Here is a 2,663-nt window from a genome sequence, read left to right on the forward strand (position 1 = left end):
TTGCATTCACACTCCTACATACAACATGGTAACAAATACCTATCTCCCTGCCTTTCGGTTCTCACCCAAGTTATGCCTGTATACCTTCACAAAGCTGAGAGTGTTACAGAGAATGCAAAAGACAAGTATTTACAGATTTATTGGAGTCTCAGAACAGCAGAGACTCCCCATGCCTGAAAAAGGGTGACTACACCTGAGAGCATGCCAATATTTTTTTTTCCAACTACTCAATTGGTCTAATAAAAGATATCACATCTACTCAAAGAACCTTGCCTGCCCAAGTACCTACATATCACATTTACTGAAAATATTCTTTTGATTTGCAGAAGTGTTTACCCCAAAGCCCTTTTACCAGACTTTGTTGTTGACGCTGAGACCAAACAGTGAATAAGACCCCACTGTTCCCAGTTAAGTTTGTAAGAGATGGTGCTGCTAAGTAACTCTAGAAACAGAATAAAACAATTTAAATACAAAGGCTTTTACGTTACATACATTCTCTTAATAGTTATGCTGAAGAATGTTGTACCCCTTTTTCCACCATGATGTTTGGTTCAAATCCATAATTAAAGGCAATACAAGCTTTGCCTTTATTAACAAAAAAAATACACAACAGTTCCATGTAACAGGCTACTATGGTACTGAGAAAAGTTTTGTTAACTATAAGCATGTGTCTTCAGTACAGGTTTCAATACAAGTGCCTTACCATTGTTCCATTGGTTGCAGCGGTAGCCTAGATCAGCTGCTTGCATTTTAACCACTTTGTTTAAAGCAAGTGTAAATGACAGACTGATTAAAACACTGACAACTGTCTGGTGCCTCGTCTAAACTAGAGCTTCCACTGTTGACATCATGGGTGCAGGTGTGCAGTTTGAAATTTGTAAAAACACAAAATCTAAGCCACAACACTGATCAGATATGGGTGTTTTACAAGAGAAAGGAAAACTGTAATCTGAAAATTGCTGAATGTTTACCTTGGAGATTGGCAGCAAAATTGCAGTTGCTTTACAAATGCCATGCTTCAAGGTCCTAGACAGATCAGAAACTGGTAACTGATCAACTGATCCTTTTTTGGGCAAGTTTCAGATGAACTCTAGGCAGGTTGCTTTGCAGGAGCTCTGATTTTCCTGGCATCATCAGTGAATGGACTTTAAAATTAGATTTCAGAAGTCTACTGGACACGTTCTAGGCTGATCTAAAGAGCAGGACACATTTCCAAGAGTGAACAAAGCAGCTAGACAGATCCAATCTGCCTACATTTCAAGGGGTATTATATTTAAATGAGCAAATTCTGCTCAGCGCAAGTCTTCTCTTAGAATGGCAGAAGCAGCAATCCTATTTCTCCGTGTCTGCGTGCAACTGCTTGCCCTGCCCATATACCTGCTATCGTTCCTGGGCATATGGAAACCTTTTGGTAGTAAGGTATTCTTTCCCTTTTTCATGGAGAGGTTCTCTGAATATTACAACCAGAAAATATCAGTGCAGAAATGGGAGCTGTTTCACAACCTGCAGGAGTTCACAGGCTCTTCGGAAGCACTGAGGCTGTTGGAAATTGGGACCGGCACCGGCACCAACTTCCAATTCTATCCACCTGGCTGTAGAATTACCTGTTCAGACACAAACAGCAACTTCCAGCGTGGTCTTTCCAAGAGCATGAACCAAAACCAGCACCTGCAGTTTGAGCACTTCCTGGAGGCTCCAGCGGAGAACTTGAACCAGGTGGCTGATGGCTCCATGGATGTAGTGGTCTGCACCTTGGTCCTGTGCTCTGTGCAGAATGTAGAGGATGTCTTGAAAGAAGTTAAGAGAGTGCTCAGACCAGTAAGTACTGGGGAGGGACATTTCTTCTTATACCTGTTCTGCAGTCTCTGGTGTAGATTCTCCTTTAGCGGTGTTGTGCTGCTCAGGAAGATGCAAAGCAACCACAGATCCAATTTATCTGGCCAATTAAACAAAGTCTCCAGCTATAATGCAACTCAACATGATGCAAAGTAGTAGGAGCGTGCTGGTTAATCTGCTTCATGACTCTCAAGGCCAAACTGTGTTTTGTGAATTCAATTCCTATTTACTTCTACTGCCATTATGACTCAGCATTTATAGCAAATTAAGCCCTTCATTATTTCCTTCCCTCCTAAGTAATTTTCCTTAGGGAAAAAAAAAAGAAAGTAGTGAAACATACTGCATCAGCTAACAAAGGGCAGCAAAAGGGATTTTTTAAATGTTACTTGTCAGAATGAAGACTGGCAATCATAGAATCATAGAAGTCAGGTCGGAAGGGACCTTGTAGATCTTCAAGTCCGACCCCCTGCCTGGGCAGGAGAAAAAACTGGGCTCAAATGATTCCAGCCAGGTAGGCATCAGCCTCCTCTTAAAGACCCCCAGGGTAGGAGCCAGCACCACTTCCCTTGGAAGCTGCTTCCAGCTCCTAGCCACCCTGACTGTGAAGTAGTTTTTACGGATGTCTAATCTAAACCTACTCTCCAACAACTTGTGGCTGTTATTCCTTGCTATGCCAGGGGGCGCTCGGGGAAACAAGATCTCTCCCAAACCCTTCAGGTCCCCCCTAGTGAGTTTATAGACTGTCACCAGGTCCCCCCTCAGCCTTCTCTTGTGAAGGCTGAACAGGTTCAGGTCCTGCAGTCTCTCATTGTAGGGTCTGCCCTGTT

General features: G+C 42.9%; 1 protein-coding gene across 1 annotated transcript in view; it reads left to right on the forward strand.

Moving 5' to 3' along the window:
* The first annotated feature begins 204 nt into the window (after window positions 1–204).
* The window catches only part of LOC109324437 (methyltransferase-like protein 7A), a 3,508-nt gene continuing 1,049 nt past the window's right edge, over window positions 205–2,663 (forward strand). The window contains exon 1 of the mRNA XM_019556435.1: window positions 205–1,818. Coding sequence (XP_019411980.1) covers window positions 1,315–1,818 — 504 coding nt within the window. The 5' untranslated portion in view covers window positions 205–1,314. The remainder of the gene's footprint in view (window positions 1,819–2,663) is intronic.

This window comes from Crocodylus porosus, unplaced genomic scaffold (assembly GCF_001723895.1).
Source record: "Crocodylus porosus isolate Cpor-Errol unplaced genomic scaffold, CroPor_comp1, whole genome shotgun sequence".
In the NCBI taxonomy this organism is placed as follows: Eukaryota; Metazoa; Chordata; order Crocodylia; family Crocodylidae; genus Crocodylus; species Crocodylus porosus.